This window comes from Salmo salar, chromosome ssa13, assembly GCF_905237065.1.
Source record: "Salmo salar chromosome ssa13, Ssal_v3.1, whole genome shotgun sequence".
Classification (NCBI taxonomy): Eukaryota; Metazoa; Chordata; class Actinopteri; order Salmoniformes; family Salmonidae; genus Salmo; species Salmo salar.
In genome coordinates this window covers 6,129,085-6,154,476 of record NC_059454.1, presented here as the reverse complement: position 1 = coordinate 6,154,476, position 25,392 = coordinate 6,129,085, and the positions used below count along the sequence as shown (strand labels likewise).

Genomic DNA, 25,392 nt, shown 5'->3' with positions numbered 1-25,392 from the left:
GTGACTGTCAGTATTACCTGTATACGTAGTATTAGGTTACTGTCAGTATCACCTATATACGTAGGTTACTGTCAGTATCACCTGTATACGTAGGTTACTGTCTGTATCACCTGTATACGTAGGTTACTGTCAGTATCACCTGTATACGTAGGTTACTGTCAGTATTACCTGTATACGTAGGTTACTGTCTGTAATACCTGTATACGTAGGTTACTGTCAGTATTACCTGTATACGTAGCAGTAGGTTACTGTCAGTATTACCTGTATACGTAGGTTACTGTTAGTATTACCTGTATACGTAGGTTACTGTCAGTATTAACTGTATACGTGGGTTACTGTCAGTATTACCTGTATACGTAGGTTACTGTCAGTATTACCTGTATACGTAGCAGTAGGTTACTGTCAGTATTACCTGTATACGTAGGTTACTGTCAGTATTAGCTGTATACGTAGATGACTGTCAGTATTACCTGTATACGTAGCAGTAGGTTACTGTCAGTATTACCTGTATACGTAGGTTACTGTCAGTATCACCTGTATACGTAAGTTACTGTCAGTATCACCTGTATACGTAGCAGTAGGTTACTGTCAGTATCACCTGTATACGTAAGTTACTGTCAGTATCACCTGTATACGTAGGTTACTGTCTGTATCACCTGTATACGTAGGTTACTGTCTGTATCACCTGTATATGTAGGTTACTGTCAATATCACCTGTATACGTAAGTTACTGTCTGTATCACCTGTATACGTAGGTTACTGTCAGTATCACCTGTATACGTAGGTTACTGTCTGTATCACCTGTATACGTGGGTTACTGTCTGTATCACCTGTATACGTAGGTTACTGTCTGTATCACCTGTATACGTGAGGTTACTGTCTGTATCACCTGTATACGTGAGGTTACTGTCTGTATCACCTGTATACGTGAGGTTACTGTCTGTATCACCTGTATACGTGAGGTTACTGTCTGTATCACCTGTATACGTGAGGTTACTGTCTGTATCACCTGTATACGTAGGTTACTGTCTGTATCACCTGTATACGTAGGTTACTGTCAGTATCACCTGTATACGTAGGTTACTGTCAGTATCACCTGTATACGTAGGTTACTGTCAGTATCACCTGTATACGTAGGTTACTGTCAGTATCACCTGTATACGTAGGTTACTGTCTGTATCACCTGTATACGTAGGTTACTGTCAGTATCACCTGTATACGTAGGTTACTGTCAGTATCACCTGTATACGTAGGTTACTGTCAGTATTACCTGTATACGTAGCAGTAGGTTACTGTCAGTATTACCTGTATACGTAGCAGTAGGTTACTGTCAGTATTACCTGTATACGTAGGTTACTGTCAGTATTACCTGTATACGTAGGTTACTGTCAGTATTACCTGTATACGTAGATGACTGTCAGTATTACCTGTATACGTAGCAGTAGGTTACTGTCAGTATTACCTGTATACGTAGGTTACTGTCAATATCACCTGTATACGTAAGTTACTGTCTGTATCACCTGTATACGTAGGTTAGTGTCAGTATCACCTGTATACGTAGGTTACTGTCTGTATCACCTGTATACGTAGGTTACTGTCTGTATCACCTGTATACGTAGGTTACTGTCTGTATCACCTGTATACGTAGGTTACTGTCTGTATCACCTGTATACGTAGGTTACTGTCTGTATCACCTGTATACGTAGGTTACTGTCTGTATCACCTGTATACGTAGGTTACTGTCTGTATCACCTGTATACGTAGGTTACTGTCTGTATCACCTGTATACGTAGGTTACTGTCTGTATCACCTGTATACGTAGGTTACTGTCAGTATCACCTGTATACGTAGGTTACTGTCAGTATCACCTGTATACGTAGGTTACTGTCTGTATCACCTGTATACGTAGGTTACTGTCTGTATCACCTGTATACGTAGGTTACTGTCAGTATCACCTGTATACGTAGGTTACTGTCAGTATCACCTGTATACGTAGGTTACTGTCTGTATCACCTGTATACGTAGGTTACTGTCAGTATCACCTGTATACGTAGGTTACTGTCAGTATCACCTGTATACGTAGGTTACTGTCTGTATCACCTGTATACGTAGGTTACTGTCTGTATCACCTGTATACGTAGGTTACTGTCTGTATCACCTGTATACGTAGGTTACTGTCTGTATCACCTGTATACGTAGCAGTAGGTTACTGTCAGTGTTACTTGTATACGTAGGTTACTGTCAGTATTACCTGTATACGTAGCAGTAGGTTACTGTCTGTGTTACCTGTATACGTAGGTTACTGTCTGTGTTACCTGTATACGTAGGTTACTGTCTGTGTTACCTGTATACGTAGGTTACTGTCTGTATTACCTGTATACGTAGGTTACTGTCTGTATTACCTGTATACGTAGGTTACTGTCTGTATTACCTGTATACGTAGGTTACTGTCTGTATCACCTGTATACGTAGGTTACTGTCAGTATTACCTGTATACGTAGCAGTAGGTTACTGTCTGTATCACCTGTATACGTAGGTTACTGTCAGTATTACCTGTATACGTAGCAGTAGGTTACTGTCAGTATCACCTGTATACGTAGGTTACTGTGAGTATCACCTGTATACGTAGCAGTAGGTTACTGTCAGTGTTACTTGTATACGTAGGTTATTGTCAGTATTACCTGTATACGTAGGTTACTGTCTGTATTACCTGTATACGTAGGTTACTGTCTGTATCACCTGTATACGTAGGTTACTGTCTGTATCACCTGTATACGTAGGTTACTGTCAGTATCACCTGTATACGTAGGTTACTGTCTGTATCACCTGTATACGTAGGTTACTGTCTGTATCACCTGTATACGTAGCAGTAGGTTACTGTCAGTATCACCTGTATACGTAGGTTACTGTCAGTATCACCTGTATACGTAGGTTACTGTCAGTATCACCTGTATACGTAGGTTACTGTCAGTATCACCTGTATACGTAGATGACTGTCAGTATTACCTGTATACGTAGTATTAGGTTACTGTCAGTATCACCTATATACGTAGGTTACTGTCAGTATCACCTGTATACGTAGGTTACTGTCTGTATCACCTGTATACGTAGGTTACTGTCAGTATCACCTGTATACGTAGGTTACTGTCAGTATTACCTGTATACGTAGGTTACTGTCAGTATTACCTGTATTCGTAGGTTACTATCAGTATTACCTGTATACGTAGCAGTAGGTTACGGTTGCTGTGCTCCAGTTTCCTCTGTCTGGTCTCCATTTCCTTGGCTCTCTGCTGCTCCTTCTGCAGCCTCCTGATGTAGTCCACAGACGCCTTCAGGATGGTGCCCTTGTTCCAACGTGTCTCCCTGTCTCCGTAGCAGGGGGGTCAGTGAGGAGAAAGGAACAGCGGCATGATTAGATACTATGTTGTAGCAGGGGGGGTCAGTGAGGAGAAAGGAACAGCGGCATGATTAGATACTATGTTGTAGCAGGGGGGGGGGTCAGTGAGGAGAAAGGAACAGCGGCATGATTAGATACTATGTTGTAGCAGGGGGGGTCAGTAAGGAGAAAGAAAGACTCGAAGTCATTGGCCACTTTAATAATGTTTACATATCTAGCATTACTTATCTCATATGTATATACTGTATTTTATACCATCTATTGCATCTAGCCTATACCGCTCGGTCATCGCTCCTCCATATATTTATATGTACATATTCTTATTCCATCCCTTTACTTAGATTTGTGTGATTTAGGTAGCTGTTGTGGAATTGTTAGAGTACTTGTTAGATATTTACTGCATTGTCGGAACTAGAAGCACAAGCATTTCGCTACACTCGCATTAACACCTGCTAACCATGTGTATGTGACCGAGACACATACGAGACACAAATTGGAGATTCAACTCGCAAATGTAGTGCAAAGGCATTTTAGAAGCGTTGCCTCTATAGCCGATACCAAACACTCATTCATTCTTCATCACTCAGTCTTCTAAACTCCTGACTTCATTTACCGTAATTTCCGGACTATTAAGCGCACCTGAATATAAGCCGCACTCACTGAATTAAAAAAAATATATTACTTTGAACATAAATAAGCCGCACATGTCTATAAGCCGCAGGTGCCTACCGGTACATTAAAACAAATTAACTTTACACAGGCTTTAACGAAACACGGCTTGTAACAAAAATAAATAGGCTTTAACGAAACACGGCTTGAAACAAAAAATACAAAAATAGCAGTAAGCTTTAGTTGTCTTTTTGCACTGAGTCAATTCCTCACGCTGCTGTTTCCAACGTCTTATCATCGACTCATTAAGACCAAGCTCCCGTGCAGCAGCTCTATTTCCTTTTCCAACAGCCAGATCAATCGCCTTCAACTTGAAAGCTGCATCATATGCATTTCTCCGTGTCTTTGCCATGATGAGGGTGACAAAATGACTACCGTAATCAGAATGATGGGAAGTTTGAGAGCGCTCGATTTAATCTAAACAGTAAACAAAAAAAGTTGTTTGATCTTAACCCGTTCGGCAATTTCACTGGTCTAATGAAAGCTTCATGCCGCCAAAAAACTGTGCACGTCACAGAATGTGTTTTTTGGAAAAATAATAATAATTGAAAGCGGGAAAAATCCATATATTAGCCGCGTCATTGTTTAAGCCGCGTTTTCAAAGCGTGGGAAAAAAGGTTGCGGCTTATAGTCCGGAATTTACGGTAATGCCAAGATGTTTATATTTATTTTTGATTATACTTTTGTAATGTTTTTTTTTGTGTGACGTGGATCATATTTACAGTTACAGTCTTAGCAGGTTGCGTGATCCTCGTAATGTTACGTGGAAAATACAACTAATTGGACGCAGAGTTAAATGTATATCATACTCGCACAAATGCGACCAGTTATTTTTCGTATATTTAGCATTTAATTTCTTTCACTAGTAAATGTGAGTGAACTGCTGATACTTCAGAGCTCACTGAATGTCCATCTTCTGTTCGCTAACGTTAGCTTGAAACAATTAGCGTTGACCTTTCCACAACACACGGAGTCGAAAAAGGGATTTGTCCATGTGTTTATGTACAGCTGACAGTACAGTAAACTCAGCATCACAACAAACAGGAAGAGAGGCAGACACGGGGTAGCTACATCCAATAATGATGTATTCATCTGTATTAATGTAATTAATGTTCGTTGACACAAACTCCGTACACGTCTGTGTGTTGCAGCTCCAGAATCTGGATGGTAGATTTACTCTATGGATTTATTTTGTATTAAAAATGTTAAAAAAATTAAATAATAATAATAATAATTATATATTTTTTAAATCAGGCCCTATTCCTTTCTGCGTACTTTTAACTCGGATCTCGTACCTGCGTACACGGACAGAGAGTCACGTAGTTGGTACGCAAAATGTGTGCATGGTCTGTATCTTGTAGCAGGGGGGGTAAATAAGGAGAAAGGAACAGTGGCATGATTAGATACTATCTTGTAGCAAGGGGGGGGGGGCGGGGGGGTCAATGAGGAGAAAGGAACAATGAGATGGTGAAATATATACAGTAGCAGTGGGGGGGGGGGGGGCTACTCACGGGTCACTCGATTTGGGGATGAGAGCTCCCAGTTCCTTGATGCGATCGTTGATGTTGAACCTCCTCCGCCTCTCAACTAGGAACAGCCGTAACATGTCAACATTATCACCAAAAACCTAATCAAAAATACATGTAAAAATAAAGGTATCCATTGTGGTATCCAAGTATTTTTAATCTATACTCACTCTGGTTATGATTGTCCTTTTTCTGTCGCTCCTTCATCATCGCTTTAGCCTCCACCTCTAGAAGACAATTTAAAAATCAACATTTAGCACTGCGATATCAGTATATTGCGGGGGTTGCTAAAGAACCGCTTGAAACGTCAATAAAAACATAAGTACACGTTCAAAATATCTAAAAGTTATTAGCCTTTTGATGAGGTTTTGCCGCAGAGATTTTACTCAGTGAGATGAGATTGTGAAACACGGAAGAGGGAATGAGTGAACAGGTTCTACTGAGGGGCTGAGACACAGCTTTGTAATGAGGAACAGGGTGGGTTCAGGGTGTGACTAACTGACTCAGACTGACTGACTGACTGGACAGGGGAAGTTGGGGTGAGCAATGCTGAGTAAGAACTTTAAAAAGAAAAGAGAGCGAGGGGGAGGAGACTGAAGTCAGAGAGAGTCAAAGAGAGACAGACACAGAAACAGGGACAGAAACAGAGTAAGAGAGACAGACACAGAAACAGGGACAGAAACAGAGTAAGAGAGACAGACACAGAAACAGGGACAGAGTCAGAGAGAGAGACAGACACAGAAACAGGGACAGAGTCAGAGAGAGACAGACACAGAAACAGGGACAGAGTCAGACACAGAAACAGGGACAGAGTCAGAGAGAGACAGACACAGAAACAGGGACAGAGTCAGAGAGAGACAGACACAGAAACAGGGACAGAGTCAGAGAGAGACAGACACAGAAACAGGGACAGAGTCAGAGAGAGACAGACACAGAAACAGGGACAGAGTCAGAGAGAGACAGACACAGAAACAGGGACAGAGTCAGAGAGAGACAGACACAGAAACAGGGACAGAGTAGGGTGGGAGAGACAGACAGTCAGAAAGTTGAGATAGAGACAGAGACACACAGACAGGACAGAAAAGGTGAAATTGAGTGTGATTTAGAGAGGAACTTTTTACAGACAGAAAGAGAGACGGGGAAATAGAGATAAGAGCGTGTGTGTTAAGTGTGTTTTAGACCGGAATTATTTACCGGTACCGGTAAACTCAGTCTTGACATTGTGCAGGTCAGCAGGACAGGAGTTGGAGACGGTAATGTCAGGAGCAGCCATCCCTCCACTGCTGTACACATCCTGCATGTTCACCGACACCGGCAGCTGACCACACACACACACACACACACACACACACACACACACACACACACACACACGTCACAAGGTGTAAACAACAACAAAAACAAGCTTTCAGAGGTGATCAACAACTCCCAAATGTAGTACTAATGCGGAGGCTATATACAGGGGGTACCGGTACAGAGTCAATGTGGAGGCTATATACAGGGTGTTACGGTACAGAGTCAATGTGGAGGCTATATACAGGGGGTACCGGTACCGAGTCAATGTGGAGGCTATATACAGGGTGTTACGGTACAGAGTCAATGTGGAGGCTATATACAGGGGGTACCGGTACCGAGTCAATGTGGAGGCTATATACAGGGGGTACCGGTACCGAGTCAATGTGGAGGCTATATACAGGGGGTACCGGTACAGAGTCAATGTGGAGGCTATATACAGGGTGTTACGGTACAGAGTCAATGTGGAGGCTATATACAGGGGGTACCGGTACAGAGTAAATGTGGAGGCTATATACAGGGGGTACCGGTACAGAGTCAATGTGGAGGCTATATACAGGGGGTATCGGTACAGAGTCAATGTGGAGGCTATATACAGGGGGTATCGGTACAGAGTCAATGTGGAGGCTATATACAGGGGGTATCGGTAGAGTCAATGTGGAGGCTATATACAGGGGGTACCGGTAGAGAGTCAATGTGGAGGCTATATACAGGGGGGTACCGGTCCCGAGTCAATGTGCAGGGGTACAGGTTAATCCAGGTCATCTTTAAAGTGACTATGAAGCCCATTGAACACGCAGTAAGAACAGAATATGTTGTGACATCAGAAGTCTAAGAGCTACATTGATTATTGGGGAGTCTCAACAAACCAGGACATGACTCCACTGATAACGTCCCTGAAACGTTGATAATGTGAAGTCCAGACTTTTTTCTTCTTCTAAATGTCTACGTAACAGACAAGATGAGGGTTGCAAAATTCCAATATCTTTCCCCAGATTCCCTGCTCGCTCTCCATAAAGTTCTGGTTGGAAGAGTCCTAGAATCAGGAGGGAATACAGAGGGAATACAGAGGACATCTGGAATACTCCGACCAGGATATCTGGAAAACCTGGTCATTTGGGGAAATTACTGGAATTTTGCGACCCCTGTGTCGATTAAAAACCTTTTTTTCCTGTAGTCTCCACTGCGGCCATGTTTACAGAGTGGAAACATAGAAAAAACGATTTAAAATGGCGAGTTTTCTATAGAATGTTATAGTAAATATAATGCTATTTAGCAGACGTTTTTATCCAAGGCGTCTTACAGGCATAGGTGCATTTATTTACACAAATGTTGATGTTGTGGTGATGCTGAAGATGATGAAGAACATGAAGTTGAAAACTGTGAAATGTCCCTTTAACAGACACCACGCTGAGTGTGCACCATGTGATTACATTATCTCTCAATGGTCAATGTGACCAACACTATCTAATATTCAGCCACAGAATACAGTAAGAAAACATATTAGCGTGTCTACATCTCTGTTTCGTTAACAGAATACAGTAATAAACATGTTAGCATGTCTATGTCTCAGTTTCATTAACAGAATACAGTAATAAACATGTTAGCATGTCTATGTCTCAGTTTCATTAACAGAATACAGTAATAAACATGTTAGAACGTCTACATAGTATCATTAACAGAATACAGTAATAAACATGTTAGCATGTCTACATCTGTGTTAACAGAATACAGTAATACACATGTTAGAACGTCTACATAGTGTCATTAACAGAATACAGTAACAAACACATTAGCATGTCTATGTCTCTGTTTCATTAACAGAATACAGTAATAAAACATATTAGCATGTCTATGTCTCTGTTTCATTAACAGAATACAGTAATAAACATATTAGCATGTCTATGTCTCAGTTTCATTAACAGAATACAGTAATAAACATATTAGCATGTCTGTCTCAGTTTCATTAACAACAGAATACAGTAACAAACACATTGGCATGTCTACATCTCAGTTTCATTAACAACAGAATACAGTAATAAACATGTTATCATCTCTACATCTGTTTCATTAACAGAATACAGTAATAAAACATATTAGCATGTCTATGTCTCTGTTTCATTAACAGAATACAGTAATAAACATGTTCTCTACATCTGTTTCATTAACAGAATACAGTAACAAACACATTAGCATGTCTACATCTCAGTTTCATTAACAACAGAATACAGTAATAAACATGTTAACATGTCTACATCTGTTTCATTAACATAATACAGTAATAAAGCATATTAGCATGTCTGTCTCAGTTTCATTAACAACAGAATACAGTAATAAAACACATTAGCATGTCTACATCTCAGTTTCATTAACAACAGAATACAGTAAAACATCTTGTTAACATGTCTACATCTGTTTCATTAACATAATACAGTAATAAACATGTTAGCATGTCTACCAGACAAGCCAAAGTCTGTAGTAAGCTACAATTAAATAAATAAAAAAAAATACATCTATTCAGTGAGAAACCAAAAGAAATCCAGTCAAAAACCTCTCGTTATGTCATCTAGCCTCTTCAAAACACAAACCCATATTCTTATTCATGTCATACAGATTCCACAGAACAACAACATTAAATGTTTTACCTCGATCATCTTATTTTTTTGTTATCATGCTGCAGAACAACCAAAATCCTCATCTTTCTCCTGCCAAACCGCTCCGACACTTCTCCTTTCTCTCGGAACAGAGTTGAGAAATGGACAAACGTCTTCAGCGGGACACACACACACACACACACACACACACACACACACACCTCTCCTCTCTCTCTCGCTCTCTGATCCACGGTTAGCTAACCTTTAGTCTCCACAGTTAAGCTATCAGCGTTCTACACACAGCCCCCTCCTGTCTATATCCTCCAACACCATGCAGGTTGACTGACAACACCGTCCCACACTGTCCCACTCTGTCCTGGCCACTGTTAGCAATATATCAGAACACGATGTTTACTCTCATTGCCAGGATGGATTCCACTGTCACTGCCTTGCTCCCCCCCAAAAAAATCTATGCTCTCCGACCACACAAAACAGCACGGATACTCACTGACACACAAAGACAACGTGTTGATAAGCCAATAAGAGCAAAGGTCAACTTTCAGTGACCGCCTCTGGAGAAGATTGAAGAGGATTCCATAAATCAACTGTTTGCAGCAGCGGTATCAATTCACATACATTAGTTTCATTTTGAAGAAGCAGGCTTAAAGATGATTCATTCATCCCCAGGAGTGAATGCATCGTCATATGTCCTTGGTACTATGTTTTAATACATACCGTGTTGGCCACCTGTAGGCCAGAGTATATAAGGTTTAGATAATATATAGATATATATATATATTAATACATACCGTGTTGGCCACCTGTAGTCCAGGGTCTATCAACGTAAAGAACTCATCGTTGAGACTGGATTCAAGACTGATGATGTCATCGATCACATCTTCCATCTGAAATACAAACAGCTCTGGGGTCAGTAGAGGAAGAGGTGACATGATGCACATCTACCATTTACCCTCCCTCCCTCCCTCCCTCCCTCCACCCTCACTGAAAACACTCCACACACACAGCACTTTATGAATGAGGCACCACTTCACAAGCCACAATGAAATGGACTCACACTCTCTTCCTAGAAAATGGCTTCTTCACACTTTCTGTGAAATGGTTTCTTCACGCTCTCATTATGAAATGTCTTCTTCAGATTATTTAATTCGTTATGAAATGTCTTCTTTAGATTATTTAATTCCTTATGAAATGTCTTCTTCAGACTATTTAATTCCTTATGAAATGTCTTCTTCAGATTATTTAATTTGTTATGAAATGTCTTCTTCAGATTATTTAATTCGTTATGAAATGTCTTCTTCAGATTATTTAATTTGTTATGAAATGTCTTCTTCAGATTAATTCCTTATGAAATGTCTTCTTCAAACTATTTCATTCCTTGCCACAAGTCAACCCCTCCTTTAGAACCATAGAAGTCTGAGTAAGAGCTTTATCGACACACTGACTTTAAAAATTCCAGTTCAATTACATTTCAATTAAACTTTATTTAATCCCCTCAGGGACAAATGAACAACGTTTTTCCTATTGAAGCGAATACACAGACTGGCAGGGCAACGGGCAGCGGAGTAAACCTTTAATTGAAGTCTCTGTGGTATTGGTATGAATTGTGAAGCGTGCAGAGGTTATTAGGCTGGCTGATGTTGTATTTAACAGAACGATGTGGTGCCAAACACACAAAGAGCAAGGTGCAGGAGACAGACCAGCCCCAGTCAGACATACAGACCAGCCCCAGTCAGACAGGACAGCTAGTCCTGTGGTATTTGACAGCACAATGTTGTGCCAAACACAGAGCCACAGAGCAAGGAGCAGGAGACAGACAAACTAGACCAGCTTCAGTCAGACAGACCAGTTCCAGTCAGACAGACAGACAGACAGAGACAGACCAGCTCCAGTCAGACAGACAGACCAGCTCCAGACAGGCAGACCAGTTCCAGTCAGACAGACAGGAGACAGACCAGTTCCAGTCAGACAGCTCCAGTCAGACAGACAGACAGACAGACAGACAGACAGACAGACAGACAGACAGACAGACAGACCAGCTCCAGACAGACAGGAGACAGACCAGTTCCAGTCAGACAGACAGACCAATTCCAGTCAGACAGACAGACCAGTTCCAGTCAGACAGACAGACAGACAGACAGACCAGTTCCAGTCAGACAGACCAGCTCGACAGACAGACCAGTTCCAGTCAGTCAGATAGACCAGCTCCAGTCAGACAGACAGACCAGTTCCAGTCAGACAGACAGACACAGACAGACAGACAGACAGACAGACAGACAGACAGACAGACCAGCTCCAGACAGACAGGAGACAGACCAGCTCCAGACAGACAGGAGACAGACCAGCTCCAGACAGACAGGAGACAGACCAGTTCCAGTCAGACAGGAGACAGACCAGTTCCAGTCAGACAGACAGACCAGTTCCAGTCAGACAGACAGACTAGTTCCAGTCAGACAGACAGACCAGTTCCAGTCAGACAGACAGACCAGTTCCAGTCAGACAGACAGACCAGTTCCAGTCAGACAGACAGACCAGTTCCAGTCAGACAGACAGACCAGTTCCAGTCAGACAGACAGACCAGTTCCAGTCAGACAGACAGACCAGTTCCAGTCAGACAGACAGACCAGTTCCAGTCAGACAGACAGACCAGTTCCAGTCAGACATACAGACAGACAGACCAGCTCCAGTCAGACATACATACAGACAGACAGAGAGACAGACAGACCAGTTCCAGTCAGTCAGATAGACCAGCTCCAGTCAGACAGACAGACCAGCTCCAGTCAGTCAGATAGACAGCTCCAGTCAGTCAGATAGACAGCTCCAGTCAGATAGAGAGGACAGACAGACAGACAGACAGACAGACACCACCATACAGTGAGGCTACAACAGAATGCTATTTTTTTAATTACAGGGGAGCTTATGTTGAATTTAAAACTGGAAGACCAAGACAGCGTATAATACCTATGGAGGAACACCCAAATAAACTTGAGTTAAGAGTAAAAATGCTGGTAACTCATAAAAACATCTAAAACTGATACAATAAAATGTGTATTTTTTAGTCATTTAGCAGAGACGCATATCCAGAGCCACTTGCAATAAGATGTATATAAAATGTAGATGACCTAATATTTAGGAAACAGCAGCTCACGGAAACCTACTGTTGTTTAGGCGTAGAGATCTTTGAAGCAGCTGAACAGAAGTGAATTATTATTTCCCCCTCATCATGGTAGTTGCACATTCATTATTCCCTGTGTTTTTTCCAGGATTCAATTCAACCCAAGCTCCCATGTACTTCCTATACTGGGTTACGTAGAGAGATGTGAGACCACAGAATGCAAAACAGAACAGTATTATTTTGTATCTCTTATGTTTCTAACGGTGATGCACCTCCTCTTTGTTGGAGCTCAGGCTGAGCACGGCCAGTGGGCTGCTGGGAGTGCTGCTGGCTGCAGGCTGGAGAGAGGGGGCGGATCCGGACTGAGGCGAGGGGGAGGCGCCCAGCGTCTGATTGGTCAGTTTGTTCCCCAGGGCGGAGGAGAGGTAGTGTTTAACCTGTTGTCTCTGGGAGGCCTGGATGTGGTACCAAGTGGGGTTCTCCAGGTGGGTCTGAACCTACAGGAGAGAGAGAGATGGTGAGATTAGTCAACGATCGAATGCAGGTATAATGCATTAAAATGTGGTTATAGTGCACTATAATCTGGTTATAATGCACTATAAGACTTCCATTTAATAAGCACCAACAGATAAGACATTTGTTGTCACAAGCAAGTGCAGTACCTCCCCAAAATACAGTGGTCAGTTTGCTCCAGCTGGGGCATGACCTACCTTAAGGACCTCCACAGGGACCTGAGCAGGGGGAGGTCTGGCCCCGGTATGCCCTGGGGCCACGGAGATGGCTGGGGAGGAGTCGGTGGTTCGTAGCTGGGCTGAGGAGACCTGCTGCTGGGCCTCTCTCCTCTCCTGGTCCCTGGCCTGCTGGCGCATCAGCTCCTGCCTCATCAACACCCGGGACGTCATCACCGAGCCGGAGGACGGAGAGGCTTTGTCAGGGGGAGGTTGGGACACGCTGCGGAGAGAGGGAGAGGGGACAGAGTCATCTCACTATGTTGAGCTTTATTGTCCCCTAGAGACAGGCTGCGGAGAGAGGGAGAGGGGACAGAGTCACCTCACTATGTTGAGCTTTATTGTCCCCTAGAGACAGGCTGCAGAGAGGGGACAGTGTCACCTCACTATGTTGAGCTTTATTGTCCCCGAGAGACAGGCTGTGGTGTGACGGAGAGGGGACAGAGTCACCTCACTATGTTGAGCTTTATTGTCCCCTAGAGACAGGCTGCGGAGAGACGGAGAGGGGACAGAGTCATCTCACTATGTTGAGCTTTATTGTCCCCTAGAGACAGGCTGCAGAGAGGGGACAGTGTCACCTCACTATGTTGAGCTTTATTGTCCCCGAGAGACAGGCTGCGGAGAGAGGGAGAGGGGACAGAGTCACCTCACTATGTTGAGCTTTATTGTCCCCGAGAGACAGGCTGCGGAGAGACGGAGAGGGGACAGAGTCACCTCACTATGTTGAGCTTTATTGTCCCCTAGAGACAGGCTGCGGAGAGACGGAGAGGGGACAGAGTCACCTCACTGTGTTGAGCTTTATTGTCCCCTAGAGACAGGCTGCGGAGAGACGGAGAGGGGACAGAGTCACCTCACTGTGTTGAGCTTTATTGTCCCCGAGAGACAGGCTGCGGAGAGAGGGAGAGGGGACAGAGTCACCTCACTATGTTGAGCTTTATTGTCCCCGAGAGACAGGCTGCAGAGAGAGGGGACAGAGTCATCTCACTATGTTGAGCTTTATTGTCCCCAATTTGATTGGTTGACAGAGACGGGCTGCAGGGGGGGGGGGGGCAGTATAAAAACTGTATACAACATAAAACATAAATTAAATATAAACATATACATTGAGAATACATCAATGCAGTGAAATAAGCAGGAGAGAACAAAACGGGAGCAAGATATACATTTGAGGCTGTTAAATGTCAATGTTGCACCAGAAGGTTTTTCTCAAGACCAGTCTCCTTGATGAAGAGAGGCAGAACTCAGTGAGAAATAGCAGTGATGATGATGATGATACTATGTAGACAGTAACAATATGTAGCAGTTAAGGTCCGCGGGTTCAGATTGCTGTGCAACAAGGACAACTGAAAGTACAGAACACTATTTCACAAGACTCTGTAATTACATAGAGATACAGTATATTTCCATCCTGCTGAGTGACTCAGTGGGAAGCCCCTAGAACTCAACTCAACCCTACACCCTAAACCCTAAACCCTAGTAGCCTCACACAGGGAGTCTAACTCTCTGCTGTCATCGTCCCAGTAGCCATACCAGATTAGTCACTAAACCCTACACCCTAAACCCTACACCCTCCGCTGTTAACGTCTTCCTCAGTCGCCCCTGGATACACACAAGAAGACGAGGGTATCAAAACTACAAACCAAGATCACCTTACACCTACCTTCACCCTGGGAGGGCTTTCCCAGTCAGAAGTCACCTTACACCTACCTTCACCCTGGGAGGGCTTTCCCCTTCACCCTGGGAGGGCTTTCCCAGTCAGAAGTTCGCACAAAAACCATGATCACGCTTGAACTAACATGACCATCTGAAGTTGTGTGAGTCTAAGACGTAGATCAACACGACTAAGGTTGTGTGAAGTTACTACTGTAACCTTCCAGCAATGAACACAACCTCTCCAAAAAGGGGGAAATGAAGACGTATAAATCTTTGACTGTCTAACGTTTGTAATGTTCCCCTTTCGTGATGCCAACGCTGTTAATATACACATTACAACTAACAATCAAATCAAACATTCGTCTTTCAATAGTCACACAAATACTACCATTACTACGGCCTTCCCTGTAGCTCAGTTGGTAGAGCATGGTGTTTGCAACGCCAGGGTTGTGGGTTCGATTCCCACGGGGGGCCAAGTACGAAGAAAAAAAACAAATGTATGAAATAAAAAAAATGAAATGTATGCATTCACTACTGTAAGTCGCTCTGGATAAGAGCGTCTGCTAAATGACTAAAATGTAAATGTAAAATTACTACACCAGAACTGGAGAATGTCCTTACATTTACATTTTAGTCATTTAGCAGACGCTCTTATCCAGAGCGACTTACAGTAGCGAATGCATACATTTTATTTCATGCATTTAAAAAAAAAAAAAAGTCTTTTTTTGCACTGGTCCCCCGTGGGAATCGAACCCACAACCCTGGCGTTGCACACACCATGCTGGCGTTGCAAACACCATGCTGGCGTTGCAAACACCATGCTCTACCAACTGAGCCACAGGGAAGGCCATCCTTAACAGCTTGTCTATTCCAAACACCCTTCTCTCTTGTTTTTTTATCAAGAAGAGACTAATAACATTGACTTCAACTTTTAAATCCTCCTCGGTGTGGTCGTGTATCCTTGCTGAGTCACTATGAATACACTGTGGGAAATCCCACGGGGTTTAGACAGAGAGGATAAACAACAGTAACTTGATTGTCTGTCTCTCTCTCTCCGTGAAGCAGAGAGAATAATTTCCTTATTTCTCGTGTTACTATTTGTCTTTGTATTATAAAATGTTTTAACTCTGCATTTTGTTGGTTAAGGGCTCGTAAGGAAGCATTTCACGGTTAAGGTCGGTACACACGTTGTATTCGGCGCATGTGAACAAATACAATTTGATTGGATTGAGCTAGGCATGCACAGACATGTCTTGGTGAACAGCTCTGTTGTACATGATAAACAGGGGGAGGACAAGAATGGGAGGATAGACCAACATGAAGAGAGTATCTGGTCTGACCTAGAACAGTGTGTGTGTGTGTGTGTGTGTGTGTGTGTGTGTGTGTGTGTGTGTGTGTGTGTGTGTGTGTGTGTGTGTGTGTTCACCTCAGAGTAATGGGCTGGCTCTTCAGCTGGTAGAAGGCATCCGATTCTGAAGGAAGGATGCTCTCGACCTCGATATCTGCCACTATCCCCGACTCAGGTAGGAGAGGCTCCACACTGGAAAACACACACAACTACAGGTCAGGAACACACAACTACAGGTCAGTAACATACAACTACAGGTCAGTAACAAACAACAACATACAACTACAGGTCAGGAACACACAACTACAGGTCAGGCACATACAACTACAGGTCAGTAACAAACAACAACATACAACTACAGGTCAGTAACATACAACTACATACAACTGCATGTCAGTAAAATACAACTACAGGTCAAGCACACACAACAACAGGTCAGTAACATACAACTACAGGTCAGGAACACACAACTACAGGTCAGGAACACAACTACAGGTCAGCAACATACAATTACAGGTCAGCAACATTCAACTACAGGTCAGCAACATTCAACTACAGGTCAGCAACATTCAACTACAGGTCAGCAACATACAACTACAGGTCAGCAACATACAACTACAGGTCAGCAACATACAACTACAGGTCAGTAACATACAACTACAGGTCAGTAACATACAACTACAGGTCAGTAACATACAACAACATACAACTATAAGAATATACACTATACATTGCATTCGGAAAGTATTCAGACCCTTTGACTTTTTCCACCTTTTGTTACGTTACAGCCTTATTCTAAAACAGACAACAACAAAAAACTCATCAATCTACACCCAATACTCCATAATGACAAAGTTAATTTTTTTAAAATAAATTTTAGTAAATGTATAAAAAAACAAACAGAAATACCTTATTTACATAAGTATACAGACTCTTTGCTAAGGGACTCGAAATTGAGCTCAGGTTCATCCTGTTTCCACTGATCATCCTTGAGATGTTTCTACAACTTGATTGGTGTCCACCTGTGGTAAATTCAATTGATTGGACATGATTTGGAAATGCACACACCTATCTATATAAGGTCCCACAGTTAACAGTGCATGTCAGAGCAAAAACCAAGCCATGAGGTCAAAGAAATTGTCCGTAGAGCTCTGAGACAGGATTGTGTCGAGGCAAAGATCTGGGGAAGGTTGCCAAAACATTTCTGCAGCATTGAAGGTCCCCAAGAACACAGTGGCCTCCATCATTCTATAATGGAAGAAGTCTGGAACCACTAAGACTCTTCCTAGAGCTGGCCACCCGGTCAAACTGAGCAAATCGGGGGAGAAAGGCCAAATCAAATCAAAATCAAATCAAATGTATTTATATAGCCCTTCTTACATCAGCTGATATCTCAAAGTGCTGTACAGAAATCCAGCCTAAAACCCCAAACAGCAAGCAATGCAGGTGTAGAAGCACGGTGGCTAGGAAAAACTCCCTAGAGGCCTGATTGGTGGATCAGACACGAGTTAGCGAGATCCTATCTGCCGGTTCTTGCATATACTTGCATATTTCCATTAGGGTACGCCTACCCGATGGTCAAACTGACAGAGCTCCAAAGTTTCTCTGTGGAGATGGGAGAACCTTCCAGAAGGACAACCATCTGCATAACTCCACCAATCAGGCCTTTATGGTAGACATGACAGCCCGCTTGGAGTTTGCCAAAAGGCACCTAAAGAACTCTCCGACCATGAGAAACAAGATTCTCTGGTCTGATGAAACCAAGATGGAACTCTTTGGCCTGAATGCCAAGCATCACTACTGGAGGAAACCTGGCACCATCCCGACAGTGAACCATGGTGGCGGCATCATGCTGTGAGGATGTTTTTCAGCGACAGGGCCTAAGAGACTATTTAGGATCGAGGGAAAGATGAACAAAGCAAAGTACAGAGACATCCTTGATGAAAACCTGTTCCAGAGCGGCCCTGCCAGAGCCCGGACTTGAACGTCATCGAACATCTCTGGAGAGACCTGAAAATAGCTGTGCATCGACGCTCTCCATCCAACCTGACAACTTGAGAAATACAGGTGTGCCAAGCTAGAAGTGTCATACCCAAGAAGACTGGACGCTATAAGCGCTGCCAAAAGTGCTTCAACAAAGTACTGAGTGAAGGGTCTGAATACTTATTAGGGGCGGCAGGGTAGCCTAGTGGTTAGAGTGTTGAACTAGTAACCGAAAGGTTGCAAGATCGAATCCCTGAGCTGACAAGGTACAAAATCTGTCGTTCTGCCCATTGTTCCTATGCCGTCATTGAAAATAAGAATTTGTTCTTAACTGACCTGCATAATTAAAGGTAAAATTAAAAATACAAAAACTTGTGTAAATGTGATCTCAGGGTTTGTTTGTTTTTTAATAAATTTGCACAATATATATATATATACTGCTCAAAAAAATAAAGGGAACACTTATACAACACATCCTAGATCTGAATGAAAGAAATAATCTTATTAAATACTTTTTTCTTTACATAGTTGAATGTGCTGACAACAAAAATCACACAAAAATAGTCAATGGAAATCCAATTGATCAACCCATGGAGGTCTGGATTTGGAGTCACACTCAAAATTAAAGTGGAAAACCACACTACAGGCTGAACCAACTTTGATGTAATGTCCTTAAAACAAGTCAAAATGAGGCTCAGTAGTGTGTGTGGCCTCCATGTGCCTGTATGACCTCCCTACAACGCCTGGGCATCCTCCTGATGAGGTGGCGGATGGTCTCCCGAGGGATCTCCTCCCAGACCTGGACTAAAGCATCCGCCAACTCCTGGACAGTCTGTGGTGCAACGTGGCGTTGGTGGATGGAGCGAGACATGGTGTCCCAGATGTGCTCAATTGGATTCAGGTCTGGGGAACGGGCGGGCTAGTCCATAGCATCAATGCCTTCCTCTTGCAGGAACTGCTGACACACTCCAGCCACATGAGGTCTAGCATTGTCTTGCATTAGGAGAAACCCAGGGCCAACCGCACCAGCATATGGTCTCACAAGGGGTCTGAGGATCTCATCTCGGTAACTAATGGCGGTCAGGCTACCTCTGGCGAGCACATGGAGGGCTGTGCGGCCCCCCAAAGAAATGCCACCCCACACCATGACTGACCCACCGCCAAACCGGTCATGCTGGAGGATGTTGCAGGCAGCAGAACGTTCTCCACGGCGTCTCCAGACTCTGTCACGTCTGTCACGTGCTCAGTGTGAACCTGCTTTCATCTGTGAAGAGCACAGGGCGCCAGTGGCGAATTTGCCAATCTTGGTGTTCTCTGGCAAATGCCAAACGTCCTGCACGGTGTTGGGCTGTAAGCACAACCCCCACCTGTGGACGTCGGGCCCTTATACCACCCTCATGGAGTCTGTTTCTGACCGTTTGAGCAGACACATGCACATTTGTGGCCTACTGGAGGTCATTTTGCAGGGCTCTGGCAGTGCTTCTCCTGCTCCTCCTTGCACAAAGGCGGAGGTAGCGGTCCTGCTGCTGGGTTGTTGCCCTCCTACGGCCTCCTCCACGTCTCCTGATGTACTGGCCTGTCTCCTGGTAGCGCCTCCATGCTCTGGACACTATGCTGACAGACACAGCAAACCTTCTTGCCACAGCTCGCATTGATGTGCCATCCTGGATGAGCTGCACTACCTGAGCCACTTGTGTGGGTTGTAGACTCCGTCTCATGCTACCACTAGAGTGAAAGCACCGCCAGCATTCAAAAGTGACCAAAACATCAGCCAGGAAGCATAGGAATTGAGAAGTGGTCTGTGGTCACCACCTGCAGAACCACTCCTTTATTGGGGGTGTCTTGCTAATTGCCTATAATTTCCACCTGTTGTCTATTCCATTTGCACAACAGCATGTGAAATTTATTGTCAATCAATGTTGCCTCCTAAGTGGACAGTTTGATTTCACAGAAGTGTGATTGACTTGGAGTTACATTGTGTTGTTTAAGTGTTCCCTTTATTTCTTTGAGCAGTATATATATATATATATATATATATATTATATATATAGTGTTGTGTGTAGATTGAGGGGGGAAACTATAATCAATTTTAGAATAAGGTTGCAACATAATGTGGAAAAAGTCAAGGGTTGTGCATATTTTCTGAAGGCACTGTATAATTACTGAACAAAAATATAAAAGCAACATGTAAAGTGTTGGTCCCATGTTTCATGAGCTGAAATAAAAGATCCCAGAAATGTTCCATTATGAAACAAAAAGCTTATTTCTCTTCTTTTTTACATCCCTGTTAGTGAGCATTTCTCCTTTTCCAAGATATATATCCACCTGACAGGTGTGGAATATCAATAAGCTGATTAAACAGCATGATCATTACAGAGGTGCACCTTGTGCTGGGGACAAAAAAGGCCACTAAAATGTGCAGTTTTGTCACACAACACAATGCCACAGATGTCTCAAGTTTTGAAGGAGCACGCAAATGGCATGCCGACTGCAGGAATGTCCACCAGAGCTGTTGCCAGAGAATTGAATGTTAATTTCTCTACCATAAACCACCTACAATGTTGTTTTAGAGAATTTACAGTAAGTCCAACCAGACTAAAAACCCTGGGCCACATGTAACCATGCCAGCTCAAGACTTTCATATCCGACTTCTTTACCTGCGAGAGACAAGCCACCTGGATAACTGATGAAACTGAGGAGTATTTATGTCTGTAATAATACCCTTTTGTGGGGAAAAACTCATTCGGAATGGCTGGGCCTGGCTCCCCATTGCTGCGCCCCTGCCCAGTCATGTAAAATCCATAGATTAGGGCCTTATGAATGTATTTAAATTGACTGATTTCCTTATATAACTGTAATTCAGTAAAAAAAAATATATATATAATAATTGTTACATATATATCATATATATTTTAGTTTAGTATACATTATAGCAGGTCTCGTCAGTAGCCTAGGCTGAGGGAAGAAAATAGCTCCGTAAATGCCAAGCAGACGTCCACAGAATGTAAACACCGCCAAGATGTCTTGTTCTAGAATTACCACCGACCGAACCGAATACTAGCTTATATTAAATTAGTCTTTATGACTATTATGATATGAAAACTAAAATATATCCAACTCACCAATAAATGATATAAAATAGTCCCGTTGCCTTCAGGAGAAAAATAACTGAAAACCCGGTAGATTGAAACCCGAGTAATGGAATTCCATAATCGGTCCTTAGTGGGAAAATATTCCAGTCTCACAATTAGGTTTATGCAGAAAAATGAGAATTAATTTGTCAAAACAAAAATGTCGTTTTTAGTTTTAATGTTGTACAATAGGAAGCCATGTTGTCATCATAAAGAGGAAGATGTTGCCTTCTGCTCCGCTCAACGGTTAAACCGAGAATAATTTAGAGAAACCTCATCAACATTCAACTAAAAAATATGTTTTTTTTTTTTTTTTGCCTCAGCGATCAAATGACCGTTAGACAATAAAATCTAAGAATAGCCCTTTGTATCCTAAGACATTGGCTTGTTACATCGTATTAGTTGCTTAGGCTACAGCGCGACAAAATGACAGAGGCAACCGTAGAGCTGCTAAAAATAGGAAGCAAGTGAACTAAACCCCATTACTACCCGGACTACTATAAATCACGCACCAACTTTCTGTCAAATGAAACATTCTAATATCGTAGCCTAACAGTAGTAATGACTGGAGAACATTGTAGTGTAAACATTGTAACAACACAGTAGGCATGGGAAACATTGTATTAATATTACTGTTATTAGACAAAGGAGGCAGATTAAACATTATAACATGTTCTCATCAAAAATAGCCGAGTCTTAAACTCCATTTGATAGGATTTCGTTTATCAGTAAAAGATGTGTGTAACTAAACCAAACCAAGATAAACCACTGTCTATCGTTTCAAACGGGAACAAATGAGTCATAGTGGGCAGAACAAGCAAGGGGGGAAGGGGGCATAGCCAGACACGAGTTAGCGAGATCCTATTGGCCCATTCTAGCATATTTCCGTTAGGGAACGCCTTACTCTGTGAAATGTGCAATAATAACTCAAATGTTGACTCTGCACTCCTAAACAACAACAAAAAACATTTTAAACTTTGGGAAAGCGGTAGTCTACAAAACTTTGTCCACTCAGTTCGTAACAGATTTTAGTTTTGGGAACAGAAAACTCTTTCTGATCAATGAGAAAATTAACAGAATGATATCCAAAATACATCATCTCCTACAGCCAGCCACTGGGCCATATTTGGTAGTGAATGGAAACGTGACGTGGATGCGTCACATTTATACATCGGGTGAAATATCGGTCTCATTGTTTTATCTGTGCTATAGTCTTATTATAATTGATAACAAAGAAAACAATTAATGAATATGTTTTTCTTGGTATAAACCTGGTCATTTAGTTATGTCTCTAATCTGTACCATTATATAAAAAAACTACAACAAAAACAATAGACAAAAGAGAAACAACAATGTGTTAAACCAGCTGCGAGCACAGCAGACTACGGTCGACCCGATCACAGCAGACTACAGTCGACACGAGCACAGCAGACTACAGTCGACCCGATCACAGCAGACTACAGTCGACACGAGCACAGCAGACTACGGTCGACACGAGCACAGTAGACTACGGTCGACACGAGCACAGCAGACTACGGTCGACACGAGCACAGCAGACTACGGTCGACACGAGCACAGCAGACTACAGTCGACACGAGCACAGCAGACTACAGTCGACACGAGCACAGCAGACTACGGTCGACACGAGCACAGCAGACTACGGTCGACACGAGCACAGCAGACTACGGTCGACACGAGCACAGCAGACTACGGTCGACCCGATCACAGCAGACTACGGTCGACCCGATCACAGCAGACTACGGTCGACACGAGCACAGCAGACTACGGTCGACACGAGCACAGTAGACTACGGTCGACACGAGCACAGCAGACTACAGTCGACACGAGCACAGCAGACTACGGTCGACACGAGCACAGCAGACTACGGTCGACACGAGCACAGCAGACTACGGTCGACACGAGCACAGCAGACTACGGTCGACACGAGCACAGCAGACTACGGTCGACCCGATCACAGCAGACTACGGTCGACCCGATCACAGCAGACTACGGTCGACCCGAGCACAGCAGACTACGGTCGACACGAGCACAGCAGACTACGGTCGACACGAGCACAGCAGACTACGGTCGACACGAGCACAGTAGACTACGGTCGACCCGATCACAGCAGACTACGGTCGACCCGAGCACAGCAGACTACGGTCGACCCGAGCACAGCAGACTACGGTCGACCCGATCACAGCAGACTACGGTCGACACGAGCACAGCAGACTACGGTCGACACGAGCACAGCAGACTACAGTCGACACGAGCACAGCAGACTACAGTCGACACGAGCACAGCAGACTACGGTCGACACGAGCACAGTAGACTACGGTCGACACGAGCACAGCAGACTACGGTCGACACGAGCACAGCAGACTACAGTCGACACGAGCACAGTAGACTACAGTCGACACGAGCACAGTAGACTACAGTCGACACGAGCACAGTAGACTACAGTCGACACGAGCACAGTAGACTACAGTCGACACGAGCACAGTAGACTACAGTCGACACGAGCACAGTAGACTACAGTAGACACAAGCACAGTAGACACGAGCACAGTAGACTACAGTCGACACAAGCACAGTAGACTACAGTCGACACAAGCACAGTAGACTACAGTCGACACAAGCACAGTAGACACGAGCACAGTAGACTACAGTCGACACGAGCACAGTAGACTACAGTCCACATTCCAAAGGGATAAAATAAAGTAGGCTTGTCATGATGTGTGTTTTGTCCTATATGTTTATTTAAAATGTATTTACATTTTTAATCACAGCCCCCAACCCCGCAGGAGGCCTTTTGGTAGGCCGTCATTGTAAATAAGAATTTGCTATTAACTGACTTGCCTAGTTAAATAAAAGGTTAAATAAATAATAATAAAATAAAGGAAGTAGGAAAAGTCCACTCAACATCAGTGTGATGTTATCGGAGAGATGTGTTTTTCATTTAGTTGGTCAAACTAAATAACAACCTCTCAGCAGATCTACATTCATCCCAGACCAGGCTGTAGATAGGGTGCCATTTGGGACTCAATTCCCTATATAGTGCACTACTTTAGATCAGGGACCATCAAAAGTAGTGCGCAATATAAGGAAATAGGGTGCCATTTGGAACGTGTCCCTACAGGAAGCCATAAAAATGAGCTGAGAGGGAGATTTCTGCTGAGTCATTTCCACTCAGACAAGGTCCACACGCATGGCAGGCGCACACACACACACACACACACACACACACACGAGGAGAGTGTGTTATAACAACCATCCAGGAATTTAAAACCCATTCAAAACATAAAATACAGATTGGGTAACTTTCAAGAAGTGTTAAAGTTTACTGAATTACAGCTAAAGTTATAGCCCAGTAAATCATCATAGTTTAATCACTCAGCATTATGCAACTTGCCTTTTTATACAACGACATGTGGACAAAGTGTAACAAAATACAATCCCAAGTTTAGTAGGTCTGTTTCAACCATAACAGGAATGCAAACTTAACAGCTATGTGGAATCAAATGCACTTTGGCTTTTCATTTCAGGTCAAGGTAGCTAATTGGTATACAGACACACATACATACAGAAGTGAACATAAGGTTATTCAACACACATTCCATGTTACTGTTCTTGACTTGCTCTATTGGTTTCCTCTGACACAGTCGTGGTTTTTATTTAACTAGGCAAGTCAGTTAAGAACAAATTCTTATTTACAATGATGGCCTAGGAACAGTGGGTTAACTGCCTTGTTCAGGAGAAGAACAACAGATTTTTACCTTGTCAGCTCAGGGATTTGATCTAGCCACCTTTCAGTTACTAGTCCAATGCTCTAACCACTAGACTACCCTGCCACCCAGATAGCATGTCATGTTGAAGGAGATGACTCACCCTACACATCTCAGCAGAATTACTGTGACCCCATGTGTGTGTGTCTATTA

The 25,392-nt window shown here is 43.2% G+C and overlaps 1 protein-coding gene across 6 annotated transcripts in view; it reads right to left on the bottom strand.

Annotated features, from left to right (window-relative positions):
• LOC106566350 (transcription factor E3) overlaps nucleotides 1-25,392 on the bottom strand; it is a 48,173-nt gene that overhangs the window by 21,950 nt on the left and 831 nt on the right. The window contains exons 2-10 of one of the 6 annotated variants that reach the window (XM_045692854.1): nucleotides 17,251-17,363; nucleotides 16,420-16,533; nucleotides 13,323-13,563; nucleotides 12,885-13,109; nucleotides 10,289-10,384; nucleotides 6,787-6,910; nucleotides 5,763-5,819; nucleotides 5,578-5,653; nucleotides 3,216-3,384 (exon numbers count right to left, since the gene is read on the bottom strand). In XM_045692854.1, coding sequence (XP_045548810.1) covers nucleotides 3,216-3,384; nucleotides 5,578-5,653; nucleotides 5,763-5,819; nucleotides 6,787-6,910; nucleotides 10,289-10,384; nucleotides 12,885-13,109; nucleotides 13,323-13,514 — 939 coding nt within the window. In that variant the 5' untranslated portion in view covers nucleotides 13,515-13,563; nucleotides 16,420-16,533; nucleotides 17,251-17,363. Of the gene's footprint in view, nucleotides 1-3,215; nucleotides 3,385-5,577; nucleotides 5,654-5,762; nucleotides 5,820-6,786; nucleotides 6,911-10,288; nucleotides 10,385-12,884; nucleotides 13,110-13,322; nucleotides 13,564-16,419; nucleotides 16,534-17,250; nucleotides 17,364-21,446; nucleotides 21,911-25,392 lie in introns of those variants that run through there. The other 5 variants (XM_045692853.1, XM_045692851.1, XM_045692848.1 and 2 more) reach the window with 5 other exon arrangements.